Source organism: Panthera uncia (assembly GCF_023721935.1).
Source record: "Panthera uncia isolate 11264 chromosome C1 unlocalized genomic scaffold, Puncia_PCG_1.0 HiC_scaffold_4, whole genome shotgun sequence".
Taxonomy (NCBI): Eukaryota; Metazoa; Chordata; class Mammalia; order Carnivora; family Felidae; genus Panthera; species Panthera uncia.
In genome coordinates, this window is record NW_026057585.1 from 4,599,328 (window position 1) to 4,616,456 (window position 17,129).

The 17,129-nt window shown below is 42.7% G+C and overlaps 1 protein-coding gene across 1 annotated transcript; it reads right to left on the minus strand.

Moving 5' to 3' along the window:
* Positions 1–617: 617 nt before the first annotated feature.
* LOC125912196 (3 beta-hydroxysteroid dehydrogenase/Delta 5-->4-isomerase) lies at positions 618–8,529 on the minus strand. The gene is made up of 4 exons (XM_049616480.1): positions 8,369–8,529; positions 8,023–8,242; positions 3,988–4,152; positions 618–1,799 (listed from the first exon to the last, which is right to left on the minus strand). Exons 2-4 carry the CDS (start codon positions 8,165–8,167, stop codon positions 988–990), a joined length of 1,122 nt encoding a protein of 373 aa, XP_049472437.1. The 5' UTR covers positions 8,168–8,242; positions 8,369–8,529; the 3' UTR covers positions 618–987.
* Positions 8,530–17,129: the final 8,600 nt, after the last annotated feature.

Here is a 17,129-nt window from a genome sequence, read left to right on the forward strand (position 1 = left end):
ATATGGACTAGAATTTTACCTAATCCTGACTGAGTGATCCTTACAAATTGGCAGTAGAGACTGGCCACATCTCAGCTCCTCCTTTCCCAGCCCAGGCCACCTGGCAAGGGTATTCGAACTCTCCCAGATGCCCCTCAAGGGTTCTTCTGGGTCCTAAGGAGTCTCCTGCACAGAGCTGGGTGAGAAGGAGGTGGCCCAGAGGAGCCGGGCTCTCCCAAGAAGCACACTCCAGGGCTCTGTTGCACCCGCTGACAAACCCCTCTGCGCCATCCCCGTTCGGCTGCAAATTTTAGGCAGTTCAGGCTTCATGAGTCGGTGGACAGGGGCTGTCAAGTCAGTCTGTCTGGGTTAAATGGCCTGGTCACTTAGCAGTTGGTGGTCATGATGATCGGGTTTCCTTGTCAATAAAAAGAAGTACTAATCCCTACCTCCTAGTTTTCTGGAGAGGGATTAATGCAGTGATATATACTGGTACTCAGTCGATCTTGATTCCCCCCCGCTTCCAAACACTTCTGCCCACCTCCGTTCCATGCTACCTTCCTAAAAAGGACGTAGTGATACCTGGACATGGAAGGGAAAGGAGGAAGGTGTGTGTCCATGTCAACCACAGCGTCCTCCAGATTAGGCATTAAAGCATTTATTACTCTTTTCATTGAGCTGTGTGTAGGAATCGGAATTTTTAAAAGTTAAGAAATGTTTCACACGTAACAAAAGGAAACGGAACCGATAGGCAAAACTATTTAGTGAAACAGGCCCGAATAGCTCAGAATCGGCATCGGAGGCTTTCGTCTGTCCTCTGTAGTGTGGGTAGGACAGAGAGCTGCTGGTTCAGCCAGGGATGGGGAAGGGTTACCATCTTGTAAAGGAAGGTGGCCATCTTGGAAATGGGAGGCAGTAGGACCCAGGCTTGTGCCCTTGTTTCTTTCTGTGGGAAGCCAGAGTGGGAGAGCCTGAAAGACCTCCCTCTATGTCCTTGGCACCCCCAGATCAGTGAGTCTTTGTTTTTAGGGACTTCTTGTGCTCTTTCACTATGGAACCAATCCACTCCATGGTCTTTTGCTTTGCTTCCTCCCAGCTGAAGAGTGGCTCATACCCCAGGTCCCGCTGAGCTTTCTTATAGGAGAAGGTAAACACGCTATTTAACAATGTCACCATGTGGCGGGTAAAGGGGGGGTGGTATTTGTAAATTGGACTGAGTAGGAAGCTCACTATTTCCAGCAGGAAGGCAAGCCAGTACTCCAGAAATAGAGGAAGGCTCATTCTGGAGTCAAGGGAGAAGCCCCATTCTTTGCTCAAACTGTAATTGAGGTTATCATAGCTTTGGTGAGGTGTGTCATCTGAGATATAATAGAACTGTCCTCCAACTCTGGGGGCCTTCTTGGGGTCCTGTAGGGTCCTCAAGGCCAGAATGTGAGCCCAGGCCACGTTGCCTACATAGACAGGGTTGACTATGGAGAATTTGCTGCCCTGTTTGATGATCCCATTGTTCCTCAGGGCCTGGTATATATGGTTATAAAGGAATATGCTTCCTTCCCCATAGATATACATGGGCCTTAAGGCACAAGTGTGCAAGGTGCCACCATTTTTAAGAGCCCACCCATTAGCAGCCAGCACAGCTTTCTCCGCAAGTTTTTTGCTGTATGGATACGAAGCGGACCATGTGGATTCGAGATGTTCGTCTTCGTGGCCGTTCTGGATGATCTCCCTGTAGGAGTTGGGCCCAGCCACCTCTATGGTGCTGGTATAGATGAAGATTGGCACACTAGCCTGGACACAGGCTTCCAAAAGGAGCTGGGTACCTGCCCATGGGGAACATGCAGTCAGTGTCAACAAATAACCCACAGGGCCAGCCATGCCCACGGACCATGTCCACCCCCTAACCCACAAGTGAGGTAGTTATTGTAGATCAGGAGTGTACTCCTCTGTGTCTCTGGCTAAGATCTGACTATGCTATAGCCATAGATACAATGCAAAACTGCAAAAATGAAAACAAACCGACATTTGGGTTCTGGAGAGCAAGAATTTCTAGGCTTTTGGATTTCCTGGACCTGTGTGTGTACTTTTAATTTTGGAAAAGGACAGAGGGTTGCCATTTTATGTTTTGTTGAGTAAAGACATTACAAAAATGATCACTTATCCCTCCCACTTCATTAAAAACAGGTTATTTTAAGCATAACGTTATTAGGAGGCCATACTCTCAGAATATGGACTAGAATTTTACCTAATCCTGACTGAGTGATCCTTACAAAGACCACTCCTAATTCTGGCTGTGACTTCTTTGACCCAGGTCTGAAAAGCGGACGTGATAAACCTTCCTCTTCCTTAGCATTCCTGAGCCGCACCGGCTCTCTCTGGGCAGCCTGGTGGAGAATGGGAAAGAGGAGTGTGCCCTCTGCTGGTTAATACCTATACCAGGAGGATCTTGCAGAATCCCTCTGGCTGGGGGAGGTGACGCAGGCATCATTCCCATAAGGAAGGAATTTCCCCGGCAAAGCATTGTTTTTCTTTTTCTTTCTTTCTTTCTTTCTTTCTTTCTTTCTTTCTTTCTTTCTATTAAAAAATACCCTTTAAGGTCTTTGTGCAATTTAATTTTCTAGAGAGACAGCCTTATTTAAAAAAAAAATCAAATCTAGAGGCTGAGAGAATTACAGGCTAATTTATCTGCAAAGGGGGAAATGACCATTCCTATGAAGTATTTTCTAAACCAGGGAGTGACATTGGTTTTAATTCACTGATACTGCTAACACTTGTCAGTGATTCCAAATCCCCTCTTGTTGTGAGCCCTGGAGAGCAGGAGTTAGGAGAGAGGGGCTAAAAAAGGAAAAGTCGGGTAATATAGCACCCTCCTTGCAGCGTGGGAGTTGGTGAGGGTGTAGCTAAGTAGAAATGAGAAAGGGTCTTTTTTGAGATTGTGCTTCTTTAGGCTGGAGATCCTAAAGCCATGAGTTGCTTTAGAAAAGGAGCCTCTGAGTAGACTAATGACTAACTTTGTAGAGCAGGGCATAGAAGCCAGATAGGATTGGGGATTGGAGTGCTCTGGTCCTAGAGAAACTGCATCGAGGGATCGGAAGGATAATATCACGTGCCAGGCTAATAAGGGATTTACACTAATCCCTTAAACAAATGTGTCTGGATCTAAAGTAGATTGGAAAGCCATAAATCAGAAAGAGCCACCAGCCAGGCATTTAAGGGATGAGGATCTAAGAAGGGTGTACTTAGCGCACCTGGCTAGAAACTACCCTTTAATAGGAGACCCAGCAGTGAGCTGAAGAAGTACTATTATGGATAAGGGAAGGCTGGTACCATTAAGAAATATCACGGGAAGGCCAGTGCTGGGTAATTCTGTCCTGTCAGACTGCTGTGAACTTGCTTTGCTAGGTCTCTTGAGAGGAATCCTTCTCTGAGGTAAGCAGGAAGGTGCTAGGTATTCTCATTATGCTTGGCGATCCTGCACAGGAGTCCTGCCTGAAGGAAACTGGCCCAGAGCTACGGCCCATCACTCATGATGGACATGGGGGCCCTTTATATCACAGAGCTCTTTGGTCTCGGCCTCACTGGGTGACCGCCAACTTAGAGGCACACAGAAGGGCTGAAATGATGACCAGGGAGGCACTTGTAAGGTCTGATTCTAGCCCAGGGGAGGTAGGAGGTGGTTGGATAGCAAGAGTTTAAGGTCGGAATGGAGTCGATGTTTGAGTAGAGCTACAGTAAGAAGAGCTTGTGTGGCCTTTGGAGACACACAGGTGTGGGTGTAAATTCTAGCTCTCCTACTCAGGGGGACTTGACAAGTTACTTAGCCCTTCTCAGCCCTGGTTTCCTCATCTAAAAACTGGGGATGACAGCCTTGCATCTCTCAGTGGTGATAAGAAAAAGCAGTTGGCACGGGCTCAGCAGGTGCTCAGGGATGGGGGCTTCCCCTCCCCTCCTGTTCTGTTTTCTGAGCCTCACTTTCCCACATCATCCCATATCCTCCCTGGGGTACTGTACCCTTCAGATTGACATTCATGATGGTTTCTCGGTGAACAACTTCCATGACGTCAATGATAGAGGCGGTGTGGATGATGACTGAGGTGTCCTGGCAGGCCTTCTTCAAGCACTGTTCATCCAGAATGTCTCCTTCCAGAATGGTCAGCTTGATCTTGCTCTGGAGCTCTGGGTGAACATGAGTCAGGTCATTGGAAGTCTTTTGGGATCTGGAAGTTTCCTGATACAGGTGGCATTTACCCAAGTCCCAAGGACAAGTACATTGAGGGGAGGGTGGGGATAGGGGGAAAATCCACAGAAGGAACAAGTAAACAAAGGCACAGAAATCAGGATGTGTAACATTTATTGGGATAGAGCAAACATCTGTTTCCACCCCATTTTATTTCAAAAAAAAAAAAAAAAAAAAGGAATTTGAGCAGTGAGGGATCAACTGCACCTGGGACAAAAATTATTAAAGTGATTCATGGGAAATTCATAAAATTCATTAAGGAGAGTAGGGTGATTATGAAGAATGGATTTATATCCACTCCTCCTCTTATGAGGAAAGAATTGGAATTTAATTCTGTAGGGAATAAGGAATCATGTACAGGTTTGGAACAAGAAGAGAAAGAAGCCAACAGAGTGGTGGTGTAGGAAGGTAACCCCGGCTGCGGTATATAAAATGGATTGGTGTGGTACATCTAAAAGAGAGCAGGGCATTCGAGAGATGAATCAGAGTGTCTGCACCAAACTTCAGATGAGACGGACTGGAACCAGGGCTCCCACAGAGGGAGCAGGGTCAGGGAGAGATAGGCAGGGTTGACTTTCCAGACCTTACCCAGACAGGTCCTGGTTCTTATTGGAGGTAGGCTAAGAGGAAGAGGTTTTGTTAGAGTCAGTGTTAGCCTGAGTATTTCCTGCTTGGGTGACCAGAAGGATAGTGGAGCCATTGACAGGGAACGCTTTGTCAGATATCATCTAAAGCAGGTATCATTGCTGCAAATGACTCAGCTGCCGAGGAACTGGCATTCTGACCATCTAGCCAAGGGCAATGGATAAACCCATGGCATAAACATGGCACTGCATACAGTTTGGGTAAATTGCCCACATTTACTTTGTGCTTTCTCCTTTGTACACAACTTGTACAGTTGTCTGGTTTTTTCCTTCACAGCTATCTCATGACAAAGATACTCTGATTTCCACTATACAGGCAAGGAAACTGAGGCTGAGGCAGGTTAAGGGGCAGGTCTAAGTCACACTTCTAGTGAAGACTCAAGCCTGCCCGCTGCCTTCAAGCTTTGCTCTCTTCCCCCTGTCACCCAAATGCAGCATTAGCACTTTTTTTTTCCTGAGGCAGATTAAGGATAAGTCTACGTATATACATATGTGTGTATGTGTGTATTTAAAGGATAAGGCAACTTAACTGAAATTGGCAATGGAGACCAGAGAACAGTGAGAGAGAGAAATTCAGAGTGAAAAACTCAGGGCTGAGAAATTTCCTTCCTGGGTTACAACTTGGAGGAACCATCTGCTCTGCTTAAGCCTCTGCCAAATTTGCTCTGCGACACCCCCTCCCGCCCCTTCCCTTTTCAGGCAACTCCAAGACTCCCCGAAGAGGAAGAAAGCAGAGGAAAAGCTGCTGGCGATCAGTGGGAATTTTGTGTCTCCACTTCTGCCTTTCCCCCTCCTTTCCTCTGCCTCTTCTTTGCTGCTGACTTCCACAGGCTGGCTCCGAGGAATTGACAAGTTGAGGGGGGAGAAGCCCAAAGCCAGAAGAAAGGGCTCTTACCCTATTAGCTTGGAGGGGCGCAGAGACACCAGCAGAGGGCGCTGCGACTGTGTTGGTGGGAGCGGCACAGCTCGCGCCCTCTCCGAGGCTCTGTGAACTTGAGAAGTATTTTGCTAGACTGAATAGACAGTTGCTTATGCGGTGCGGGCTGCGCTGTAGGGAGACCTAAGAGAAGCTACTAGACAAACTAGTGGTTAAAAGCACAGCCGCTGAAGCTAGACCTTCTGGGTTCAGTTTCAGCTTTGCCATTTTTCAGCTGTGGGACCCTGAACACCTTAGCCTTGGCTGTGTATGGGCTGAATGTTTGTGTCCCCCCACATTCAAGTGTTGAGATCCTAATGCCACCGCGATGGTGTTAGGAGATAGGGCCTTCGGAAGGCGATCAGGTCATGGGGGTTTAACCCTTATGAATGGGATCAGTATTCTGATAAAAGATCCCAGAGAGAGATCCCTCCCCCTTAGTACGATGTGATAACACGGCAAGATGGCACAGGCTATGAGCCAGGAAGAGAGCTCCCACCAGAACATGACCCTGCTTTGCTCTTGGACTTCTAGTCCCCGGAACTGTGAGAAATAAATTCGGTTTAAGCCACCCGGCCTATGGTGTATTGTTATAGCAGCCTTGACAGGACAAAGATGCCTTTCTGTGCCTGCTTTCCCATCTTTTTTTTTTTTTTTTTTTAAGCTTATTTATTTCTTCTGAGAGAGACAGAGACAGCGCAAGTGGGGGAGAAGCAGAGAGAGAGGGAGAGAGAGACGGTCCCAAGCAGGCTCTGTGCTGGCAGCACAGAGTCCAAGGCGGAGGCTCAAACCCATGAAACTGTGGGATCATGACCTGAGTTAAAACCAGAGTCGGAAGCTCAACTGACAGAGCCACCCAGGCAGCCCTGCCTTCTCATCTCTAAAAAGAGGAGGACGATATTACCTATCCCACAGGGATGTCACGAGGAGCAAACTAGTTGGCGCATGTAGCACACCGAGCACAGGGCCTGGCACGGGAAAACCACTGTAAGGCTTCTCCCCTGTGATCTTGACAGAGGCCCCGGCCCGTCTCTGACACCACGTGACTTGTCACCCTGGGAGACTGCTTCTCTAGGTTAAACGTCGCCTGTTTGGGGCATCAGCTGTCAGACCGTAAGTATTGCTGAGACATAAGGGTTACACCCAGTCGATGTTGATCATGTATGTTCCTGTGTGTTCACCAGAGACACCGTTGCGGCAGAGGGTAGAGGAAATAGGACATCTGAGACATTCAGAGCACAGGAAAGACAAGGAGAGTGACGGGCACTGTCTGGGAGGGCAGGGAGGGGGAACAGGGGCCTCTGCAATGAGGCTCTACTCTGAGCCCTGCCTTCCATTAATCAGAGGGCCTCGGTAAGTCGCTTTACCTTTACCTTGATTTCCTCATTGTCCTGTGGGGTGAGACCCCTTTCCTACTTTCCTCTCAGGGTTGTTTTGAGGATCTGGAGGGGTGAAATAGGTCTTATAAATCTAGCTTTTGCATTTGCTCCAGGGTCAGCAATCTGGGAAAAGAGCAGAGCAGTGAGGTTGTCCAGCAAATGCTGCAGCCACTTTTCTCGTGGTGATGAGTGGAGACAAAAGGTAAAAAGAGATGTTCAGGGAATCCACAAGAGGAATCCGCACTCTGTCTCTGGCTCCCTCATTGCACGCTGTGTGTCCTCCCTACCTCTCTCCCTCCCTGTCTCTCTGTGTCTCTGTCTGTCTGTCTGTCTGTCTCTCTCTCTGTCTCTCTCTCACACACACACACACACACACACACACACACACACACTCAGCTTCGCCTTCACTTCCTTTTATTTCACCTTCACTGGCAATGCTAAATGAAGCCACAGAAGGACCAGGACAATCAAGAGGCACGGGGACCCACTGCTGGAGTCTCTGGGTTAATGGCGCTCGTTTGCCCTTTGCAGATGCTGCAAAGTCTGAAATCTTCAGAACATTAAAGAGTTGTTGACAAGGGAGAGAACTGATACATGATTTTATAAATGAGAAGAAAAGAGACCTCGAGGCCAAAGTGGCTGACCTATGGTCATTCCTCTCTAGTTCTGGATCAGAGTCAGACCCAGTCTCCTGATAGCCTTGTATCTCTTACACTACACCACTTCTGTTTTCCTTTCCGATGACTTTGGACCCGGGATTAGCCTTGATTTAGCTACCACTTTCCTTGATTTGCTAGACAACCACCCTCTCCCCACACGCACCCAGGGGTTAAGATGGAGCTACCCACCCATGAACCCAAGTTCACTTACTAGAAAATTCCTCCCGCAATTCTGGGCTGAAGACTTTGTCCATTGCCCGGATCTCCTGTAGGTCCTTCTCCTCCACCAACAAACGCACGATTCTCTGACCCAGAAACCCTCCTGCCCCTGTCACAAGGCAGATCCACCCAGCCATGGTCAAACCGGGGTATCAAGAAGCACTCTCCAGGAATCAGAAACACTGGGGAGCAGATTGGATTACAGCGTGATCCTGGAGAAGGCCAGAAAGAGAGATCAAGTAGTTACAGGTTTACAAAAAAAAATTTGTTTCCTCCACTTTATTTCTGCAAAACGCCCATGCCCGGGAATAGTTGAAAGAAAATGAGAAAGCTCTAACCTGTTAGATGGTTGGAAGCCAGTTGAAAGAGCCTGGGTTCTGGTCCCCTTATGTCCCAAAGGCAGGATTGGAGTTTTATGCACTCTTGTTTCTGGCTCAGCCTGTTCACCTTGAACTCTTACCACATACCCATTGCTCATGCCTCCTGCAGGGTCCCTCCTCCTTAAAAAGTGCTGACCTTTAACATAGCTCTCATACTTCCAAGGCACAGGAAGCAGGCTTCAGGGCCACGGTGTGATAAAGGCTGGGTCCTCCCTGTAACAAGACATCCGGTGGTCCATGCCAGCTGTCTGGGATGCACAATCTGTGGATTTAAATGAAGAGAAGAAATCTGCCAGCACAATGGCAATTTTTGCCTTGTGCAGCAAATACATCTGGGGAGAAAATCTACTATAGTCCATTATCTCCTCTCTCAGAGTGCCATTTGAAATGTTACTGTCTTGTAAAGTGTAGACATTTGCATTTGGTGGCAGCTCCAGACACTGAGTTGTATGGGAATTTCCAACCCCACATATCCAGAACCTCAATTTCAATTTCCCCTTGGAGAGCTCTGGGTTTATGGGGGAAGATCACCATTGAAGGGAAGCTATCTAGTGGTAGCTGTCTAGTTCTATGATCCGGGTAATGAGAATAGGGATCCGTAGCTCTGGTCACTGTGGATCTTATGGTCGTTTGCGGTCAGCCTACATTTTGGTTGCAAAACCACTCTTAGCAGAGTCCTGAACTCAAGATACTATGGATACTTTTGAAGCCTGCGCCCCAGAGATGCCCCAGTACCACCACCAAAAGCTCCTCAAGACGTTGCCTCTTCTCTACTTTAAAAAATTGAGGTGTAATTTACATGAATGAAAATGTCCAGATCTTAAGGGTTAGTTCAATGAAGCTTGACAATTATGTACACACCACTGTCACCATTACCCAAGACAACCTCCAGAACATTTCCTTCACCCTCGAAAAGTTCTTTCTTGCCCCTTTCTAGTCAATTCCCACTTTCCACCCTGCCTGCAATCTACCCCAGAAGCAATGACTTTCTGATTTTTAGTTATGATAGATGCTCTCCTATTTTTTCTCCTAAAGTCTTTATGGTTCTGGATATACGCTTAAATATAGAATCCATGTGAAATTAAATTTTCTGTGTGGATTTCATAAAAATTTACTGTTGTATTTCTCTATTGCTTGTCTCTTTTCTATTTCATCTGTTTCTTTTATTTATTTGCTCCCTTTTGTTTGCCTTGGGTTCAATTTACTCTTGATTTTCAAGGTTCTTAAGGTCAAAGCTAGATTATTGACTTTATCCCTTTTTTGTGTGTGACTGTTGTCACTTAAAGAATAAATTTCTCTGTAAGTACTTACTGTGCCAGCCACATACAACAATTTTGATGTATTAGATTTCTATCATCATTCAGGTAAAAATATTTTCTAATTTATCTATGATTTCCTCTTTAACACATGAGTTGTTCTGAAGTATGCTGTTTAATTTCTAAAATTGGGTATTTTCTAAATATCTTGTTTTTATCGACATCTAATTTAATACTATTGTGGTATGATTTTCACTCTTAGATATTTATGGAAACTTGTTTTGAAGTCCAGCATATGGTCCTGGTAAAAACAGCACATGCACTTGAAGAGAATGTTTTCTTAAGTTGTTGGGAGAAATGTGGGGTGCCTGGGTGGCTCAGTCGGTTAAGCGTCCAACCTCAGCAACAACTTCGGCTCAGGTCACGATCTCACAGTTCGTGGGTTCGAGCCCCAAACTGGGCTCTGTGCTGACAGCTCAGAGCCTGGAGCCCACTTCCGATTCTATGTCTCCCTCTCTCTCTGTCCCTCCGCCGCATGTGCTCTGTGTCTCTCTGTCTCAAAAATAAATAAAAAAACATTAAAAAAAAGATATTGGGAGAAATGCCCTACAGTGATTGGGTTTGACACCCTCCTCTGAGTCTCTCTTTTTCCTTGTGTTGTGGACATTCTCCTCTTCTTACTTGAGACCTGAATCCTCATGCTGCAAACACATTTGCCTAGGGAAGGTTGACTGTAGTCACCGAGTTGTAGCAGCTTGGTCTCTGAAGCTGTTGGCACTAGCTAAACGCCCTCGGTGTTGCCGAGACCTGTGGAGCCCTACTTGAGGCCACCAAGGTGCATCATACCTCTTTGCCTAGCAGAGTGATGTTCTAAGCGAACCATACACATCCCCATCTCCTTCAGGACCCGGGGAATTCATTCCCCCAGCTGTTGGGAGGGTTGGAGGCTGGCAGAGTCAGCTAGTATCTTCTGGAAATTGCTTTCAGCCAAAGAGCCAATAGGACGAGACTTTAGAGTCTCTGAGTGGAACCAATATAAATTCTATAGAAAATAAGAAATAAATAAAGGGGAAGGCAGATGGGGCCCACAATATCACATTTCTTTTATTTCCAAACAGCTTTATTGAAATATAATTTACAAGCCATAAAATCCACTTGTTTTAAGTGTATAATTCAACTATTTTAAATAAAATTATGGGCTTGTGTAACCATCACCCCAGTCCTGTTTTGGAACCATTCTATCACCCCCAGAATACCTATTGTGTCCTTTAGCAACCACTCCTCATTCCTACTCTTCAGCTCTAGGAACCTCGAATTGACTTTCTGATTCTATAAATTTGCCTTTTCAGGACATCCTATGAATGGAGTCATGCAATATATGGTCTTTTGCATCTGGCTTATTTTACTTAGCATAATATACTTTTGAGATTCATCTCTGTCGTAGCATGTATCAGTATTTCATTCTTTTTAGGTGCTGAATACTATTCCATTGTATGCATATACCACATTTTGTTTATTGATAAACCAGTTGATGGATAATTGGAGTTCTCCCACTTTTTTGGGCTATTATACACCACTCCTGGATCACTTTAGGACAGTTATACTCCTTATGCCATCTACAGAGGTAAATTTGGGAAATGGAAGCATACAATAGTATTTGAAGTCACAGGATTAGATGAAATATAGAGAAGAGTATATTCATGGATAAAAGGAAAAGCCACAGAACTGACTCCTGGGACAGACGTAACAACACTTAGAGGTTGAACAGAAGAGGAGGGGCCAGCTAAGGAGACTGAACAGGAGGGGTGTGAAGCAGGAAGCAAATTCGAAGAGTATGCCACTATGAAAGTCAAGTGTAGAAAGTATTTCAAGAGGGGAAGTGTGGTCGGTTATGCTGGATATTTCAAAGGTATCAAATGCAATGACAAAAAGAATTGACCTTTGGTTTTGGCAACATAGAGTTCATAATTAACTTGATAAGAGCAATTTCTATTAAGTTGTGTTGAAAGTCCTCCTGGAGTGTGTTGTACTGAAAATCCAATTGGAGTGCATTGAGTCCAAAAGTAGTTAAGAGAATGACTACAAAACATGTTGTTGTGGTGGTTACACTGTTTTGAAAATGGGCTGTTCCCTTCATTGCTGAATCCTTAACACCTAGCACAGTATACGGCACATAGTAGATGTTCAAAAATTGTTGAGTGTTTGAACTGAATGAAGTATCTATGCCTTATATATCTTTATGTTCCCATAAGAAATAGCACAATATCCAACACACAATAGGAGCTTAATTAATGTTTGCTGAATGAATGAATGAATGAATGAAAGCATACATGAACAATCAGGGACTCTGAAATGTCTCAATGCTTTTGAAAACCTTATGGACTAACAGGTGAAAGGAAATAGAAGAGAGCAGTGACCACAGAAATAAATGTACTAGAAAGCTTCCCATATTAATGTGACTCCCTGGATTTACCGGTCTGTTTCTCCAGTGTCAGAGGTGACGATTTGCCTTGTATGCTCCCCTCTCTTGCAGATCCAAGAAGAGTTCTTGATTTTTCAGTCTGCTCAGCTTTTTCATCTGTTGTCAGCATGGAGTTGTGACCTCCAAACTCCCTAGACGTGGAACCTACCTGTATTATCTCATTTAATTTCCAAAATAAACTTTGCTTTTAGGACATGTTTGAGATCACGGCAAAAGGGAGCAGAAAGCACAAAGAATTCCCATGTACACGTGCACGCATACCTGGTCCGTTATCAACATCCTGCACCAGCGTGGCAACTTTGTTACAATCAGTGAAGCTGCATCTTGTGTTAACACTTAAAGCCCATAACTCACATTAGAGTTCACTCTTGGTGGTGTCCATTCCATGGCTTATGACAAATGCATAGTGACATGCTTCTACTATTCCAATATCATATAGAACAGTTTCACTGAAAGTGAAACAGTTTCACTGAAAGTTCTCAGAACAGTTTCACTGAAAGTTCTCTGAAAGTTCTCTGAAAGTTCAGTGAAACAGTTTCACTGAAAGTTCTCTATGCTGCACCTAAGCCATCCCTGCCTCTCCCCTAATGCTTGGCAACCGCTGACCTTTTTACTACTGTGTTTATAGTTTTGCCTTTCTCAGAATGCCATGTTGGAATTATATGGGCACGCTTTTGGATTGGCTTTTCACTTAGTAACATGCATTTAAGATTTCTCCATGTCTATTCATGGCTTGGTGAGCCATTTCTCTTTAGCTCTGAACAATATTCCGTTGTGTGGATGTACCTCATTTTATCCATTCACCTACTAAAGAACATCTTGGTTGCTCCCAAATTTTGTTGATTATGAATAAAGCTCCTACAGATATTCACATGCGGTTGTGTGTGTGTGTGTGTGTGTGTGTGTGTGTAAGTTTTCTACTTATTTGGGTACAAACCAAGGAGCACAACTGCTGGGTTTCATGGTATGAGGATGTTTGGTTTTATAAGAAACTGCCAAACTCCCTTCCAAATCGGTTGTGTCATTTTGCATTCCTACCACTAACGGTGAGCATTCCTGTTGCTCTACATCCTCATCAACATTTGGGGTTGTCAGTGGTTGGGATTTTCTGCCAATGTAATTAGTATGAAGTAGTGTCCTGTTGTTCTAATTTGTAGCTCCCTAATGACATATGATGTGGAATATCATTTCATATGCTTATTTGCTATCTCTATGTCTTCTTTGGTGAAGTGTCTGTTCAGGTCTTTTGCTCATTTTAAAATCAGGTTATTCATGTTCTTTTTTTTTAAGTTTTAAAAATTTTTTAACGTTTATTTATTATTGAGAGACGGAGAGGCACAGAGTGTGAGCAGGGGAGGGGACAGAGAGAGGGGGAGACACAGAATCTGAAGCAGGGTCCAGGCTCTGAGCTGTCAGCACAGAGCCTGACGTGGGGCTCGAACTCACAAACTATGAGATCATGACCCGAGCCGAAGTCGGTTTCCTAACCAGCTGAGCCACCCAGGTGCCCCCAGGTTATTCATGTTCTTATTGACTTTTAACAGTTCTTTGTGGGATGCTTGAGTGACTCAGTCGGTTAAACATCTGACTCTTGATTTCATCTCAGGTCATGATCTCATGGTACGTGAGGGTACGTGAGTTTGAACTCCACACTGGGCTCTGTGCTGACAGCATGGAGCCTACTTATTCTTTCTCCGTCTTTCTCTGCCCCTTCCCTGCTCATACTCTCTCTCTCTCTCAAAAGTAAAATAAATAAACATGATATGTATAGAAAAGAGTTCTTTATAAATTTTGGATAACATTCCTTATCAGATATGGATTTTGTCTTCTTATTCTCTCGACAATTTCTTTGTCAGAGAAGAAGTTTTTAATTTTAATGAAGTCCACATTATCAATTATTTCTTTCATGGATTGTGCCTTTGGTGTTGTATCTAAAAAGCCATTGCCATACCCAAAGTCACCTGGGTTGTCTCCTGTGTTATGTTCCAAGAGTTTTTTAGTTTTTTGTATTTTACATTTAGGTCTATGATCCGTTTTGAGTTAACATTTCTGTGAAAGGTATAAAGTCAGTGTCTAGATTCTTTTTTTTTTTTTCATGTGGATGTCAAGTTGTTCTGTCACTATTTGTTTAAGAGACAATCTTTGCTCTTTTGTCAAAGATCAGTTGACTATATTTATGTGGATTTATTTCTGGGCTCTTTATTCTGTTCCATGATAATCTATTTATTTATTCTTTCACCTATATACACTGTCTTGATTACTGTAGACTTATAGTAAGTCTTGGAGTTGGATAGTGACAATACTACAACTTTTTTCTTCTCCTTAGTGTTGTGTTGGCTATTCTGGGTCTTTTGACTATCCATATAAACTTTAGAATCAGTTTATCAATATCCACAAAATAACTTACTGGGATTTTTATTGGAATTGTATTGAATCTATAAATCAAGTTGGAAAGAATTGACGTCTTAACATATTGGGTCTTCTTATGTATAACATGAAACATCTTTCCATTTATTTAGTTTCTCTGATTTCTTTACTGAGAATTTTGTAGTTTTCCTTATATCTGGTACCCATTTTGTTAGATTTATACCTAACTATTTACTTTTCTTGGGTGGTAATGTGAATGGTATCGTGTTTTTACTTCCAAATTCCACTTGCTCATTACTGATATAGAGGAAGGTGATTGACTTGTTGTTAACCTTATATCCAGTAGTCCTGTTATAATTGCTTATTAGTTCTAAGGAGACTTTTTTGTGTGTGTCTTTTTTTGGATTTTCTACTTAGACAAATGTCATTTGGAAACAAAGACAATTTTATTTATTCCCTCCTACTCTGTACACATTTCATTTCTTTTTCATGTCTTTTTACTTAGGACTTTCAGTATCATGTTGAAAAGGGATGGTGAAAGGGGGCATTCTTGCCTTGTTCCTGATCTTAGCGAGACAGCTTTGAATTGCTCACCATTAAGTATGATGGTAGCTGTAGGTTCTTTGTAGATGTTCTTTATCAAGTTGAGGAAGTTCCCCTCTATTTCTCATTTGCTGAGAGTTTTTATTATGAATGGGTATTAGACTTTGTCACATGCTTTTTCTGCATGTATTTACATTATCATTGGATTTTTCTTCTTTAGCCTGTAAATGTGACAGATTACATTAAATGATTTTTGAATATTGAACCAGCTTTGCACACTTGAGATAAATCCCATTTGGTTGTGGTGTATAATTATTTTTATACATTGTTGAATTTGATTTGAATTTGAATGTTGAATTTGATTTGCTAATATTTTATTGAGTATTTTTGAATTTGAATATGATTGTTGGTTTGCTAATATTTTATTGAGGATTTTTGCATCTATGTTTTGAGAGATATTGAGCTGTAGTTTCCTTTTCTTGTGATGTCTTTGTCTGGTTCTGGTATTAGAGTAATGCAGGTCTCAGAATGACTTAGGACATATTCCTTTCATGTCTATCTTCTGGAAGAGATAGTAGAGAATTCATATAATTTCTTCCTTAAATGTTTGGTAGAATTCACCAGTGAACCCATCTGGACCCGGTGCTTTCTGTTTTGGAAGGTTATTAATTATTGATTCAATTTCTTCAATAGACATAGGCCTATTCAGATTGTCTATTTTGTCTTGTGTGACTTTGACAGATTGTGTTTTTTTAATTGAAGTATAGTTGACATACAGTGTTATATTAGTTTTAAGTGTACAACATAGTGATTTGACAATTCTATACATGCAATGATCACCACACCACACCACAGTAAGTGTAATTACCATCTGCTACCATACACAATTATTATTATATTATTGACTATATTCCTTATGCTGTACTTTTCATCCTGTGACTTATTTATTTTATAACTGGAAGTTTGTACCATTTAATCTCCTTCACCTATTTTGCCCCTCCCCCCACCCCTTTCCCTCTGGCAACCACCAGTTTGTTCTCTGTATTTATAAGTCATTTCTGATTTTGTTTGTCTGTTTCTTTTGTTTTTTAGATTACACATATAAGTGAAATCATACAATATTTGTCTTTCTCAGTCTGACTTATTTCACTTAGCATAATAACCTCTAGGTTTCCATGTTGTGACTGGCAAGATTCATTCTTTTTTATGGCTGAGTAACATTCCATTGTGTATATATACCACATCTTCTTTATGCATTCACCTATCAATGGACACTCAGGTTGCTTCCATATCTAGACCATTGTAAATGCTTCAGTAAACATAGGGGTACATATATTTTTTCAAAGTAGTGTTTTTATTTTCTTTGGGTAAATACTCACTAGTGAAATTATTGTGTAACATACTTTAATTTTTAATTTTTTGAGGAAACTCCATACTGTTTTCCCTAGTGGATGCACCAAATTATATTCCCACAAATAGTGTACGACCGTCCCTTTTTCTCCACATCCTTGCCAACACTTACTATTTCTTGTATTTTTGTTACTAGCCATTCTGACTGGTGTGAGGTGATATCTCATTGTAGTTTTAATTTGCATTGCCCTGATCATTAGTGATGTTGAACATTTTTTCACTTGTCTGTTGACCATCTGTATATCTTCTTTGGAAAACTGTCTATTCAAGTCTCCTGTCCATTTTTAAAATCAGAACATTGGCTTTTTTGGTATTGGGCTATATGAGTTCTTTATACATTTTGGATATTAACCCAATATTAGATATATCATTTGCAAATATTTTCTCCCATTCTGTAGGTTGCTTTTTTGTTTTGTCGATGGTTTCCTTCACTGTGCAAAAGATTTTTTTAGCTTGATGTAGTCCCATTTGTTTATTTTGCTTTTGTTTCCCTTGCCTGGGGGACATATTCAGAAAAATATTGCTAAGGCTGATGTCCATGAGTTTACTATCTATGTTTTCTTTTAAGAGTTTTATGGGTTCAGGTCTTATATTTAAGTCTTCACTTTGTTTTGAGTTTATTTTTGTGTGTGGTGTGAGAAAATGGTCCAGTTCCGTTCTT

Bases quoted from the DNA above. Each gene is read 5' to 3' on its own strand.
- LOC125912196 (XM_049616480.1), bottom strand. From the start codon at position 8,167: ATGGCTGGGTGGATCTGCCTTGTGACAGGGGCAGGAGGGTTTCTGGGT. The intron at 4,153-8,022 runs GTAAGTGAACTT...ATGTTCACCCAG, and splicing joins ATTGCGGGAGGAATTTTCTA to AGCTCCAGAGCAAGATCAAG. The intron at 1,800-3,987 runs GTACAGTACCCC...CCCCATGGGCAG, and splicing joins CATGAATGTCAATCTGAAGG to GTACCCAGCTCCTTTTGGAA.